Source organism: Parus major, chromosome 27 (assembly GCF_001522545.3).
Source record: "Parus major isolate Abel chromosome 27, Parus_major1.1, whole genome shotgun sequence".
NCBI lineage: Eukaryota > Metazoa > Chordata > Aves > Passeriformes > Paridae > Parus > Parus major.
Window position 1 is genome coordinate 640,073 of NC_031796.1, and position 1,467 is coordinate 641,539.

Here is a 1,467-nt window from a genome sequence, read left to right on the forward strand (position 1 = left end):
AAAAAGGAGGAAAGTCCCAGTCTCAGCCCAAAAATTGCTGCATCACTGGCTCAGAGTGGTGCATGAAACCTCATCACAGACCAGGGACCGCCACCTCCTGAGGCATTTTTGGGATCAGAGGAATCCAAAACCCAATTCCCAAAGGATCCAGGGGGGACAGGAAGAGCTGGGCTGCAATTCCCGCTGGGAATGGGGCACTCACCTGTTTTGTTAAGGTCTGGGTTAGAATAGGGACCAAATATTGCAGTGCCCCCTTGGCATAGAACTTGCTGGTGTGCTCTGGGGGCCGTCCTTGTTCTGCTGCCTGGAGGGAAGAAAAAGAGGTGAAAAGTTTATTTTCATCAATATATTTATCTGGTTTTATACAATTTTATTTTTTCTCAGCATTACGAGGCTGAATGAGCAACTCCAGGAGGCACAAAATTCCCTTTTTTTAACCCCCTTCCTTTCCAACAGGAATTCTGAGTTGCCTCAAGGGCACTTTGCATCGAGTTAAATATTTCCAAATCCACTTTAAATATTCCAAAATCCACTTTAAATATTCCAAAATCCACTTTCATTCCTCACCCCTCCTCACAGGGCACAATTATCCCCATTTTCACTTGGCTGTCAGGTGTAATTACCAAGTGACCCCAAGGTGAAGGAGCAAAAGGTTTGGAGCAAATAAATCCCACCCCACTCTGCTGCCTGTCCTTTTATCCTTGATTTTTTTATTTTTTGGGAATACAAGCATAGATATTTTTAAAAAAATAGATGTGATTCATGCATAGCCCTTCAAAGTTTCAGCTGTTACTGATCTCCACAGATAATTTCTGCAAACAGCATCTGCAAATCCCCCAAATTCCTCTCCAGCCCCAGCCATTCCACAGGATAATTATTTTTATTTCATCCAGAACCTCAGATTTGACTCATAAATCCTGGATTTTTAGGGAATGTGAGCCATCTTTTGGCACAAAGTCCTTCATGGTTGTGACAGCCCCCAAAATTTTGGATATTATTTCATTAATGCCATGGATTATTTCCAGGAAAATAAGAAAGAGCCCTGTGATAGGAGCTGCACGTGGATTTAGGTGGAAATAGGGAATAAGAATGGTAAAATTGAGTTATTTGAACAAAAGCCACCAGGTTGGAGAGGGATGGGAGGAAGATGGGATGGTGGGAGGTGTCCCTGCCCATGGGAATGGGATTTAAGGTCCTTCCAACCCAAACTATTCCAGGATTTTGGGATTAACAGGAATTCCAAATGCAAAGTCAGCTAAAAATCCCCAATTTACCTGGGGGAGCAGAACCTGGGCCAGCACCAAGGAAGGAGCTAAAAACACCCAAAGGAGGAGCCAAAAGTATCCCAAATGAGGAGCTAAAAAATCCCAAATCAGGAGCTGAAAACCCCGAAATGAGGAGCTAAAAAGCCCCAAATAAGGAGCTGAAAACTCCCAAAGGAGGAGCTAAAAACTGCCAAGGAAGGAG

The 1,467-nt window shown here is 43.6% G+C and overlaps 1 protein-coding gene across 2 annotated transcripts in view; it reads right to left on the reverse strand.

Annotated features, from left to right (window-relative positions):
• KPNB1 (karyopherin subunit beta 1) overlaps positions 1–1,467 on the reverse strand; it is a 32,771-nt gene that overhangs the window by 16,984 nt on the left and 14,320 nt on the right. For both annotated transcript variants that reach the window (XM_015651279.1, XM_015651280.2), the window contains exon 7: positions 203–304. In XM_015651279.1, the coding sequence (XP_015506765.1) occupies positions 203–304 (102 nt within the window). The remainder of the gene's footprint in view (positions 1–202; positions 305–1,467) is intronic.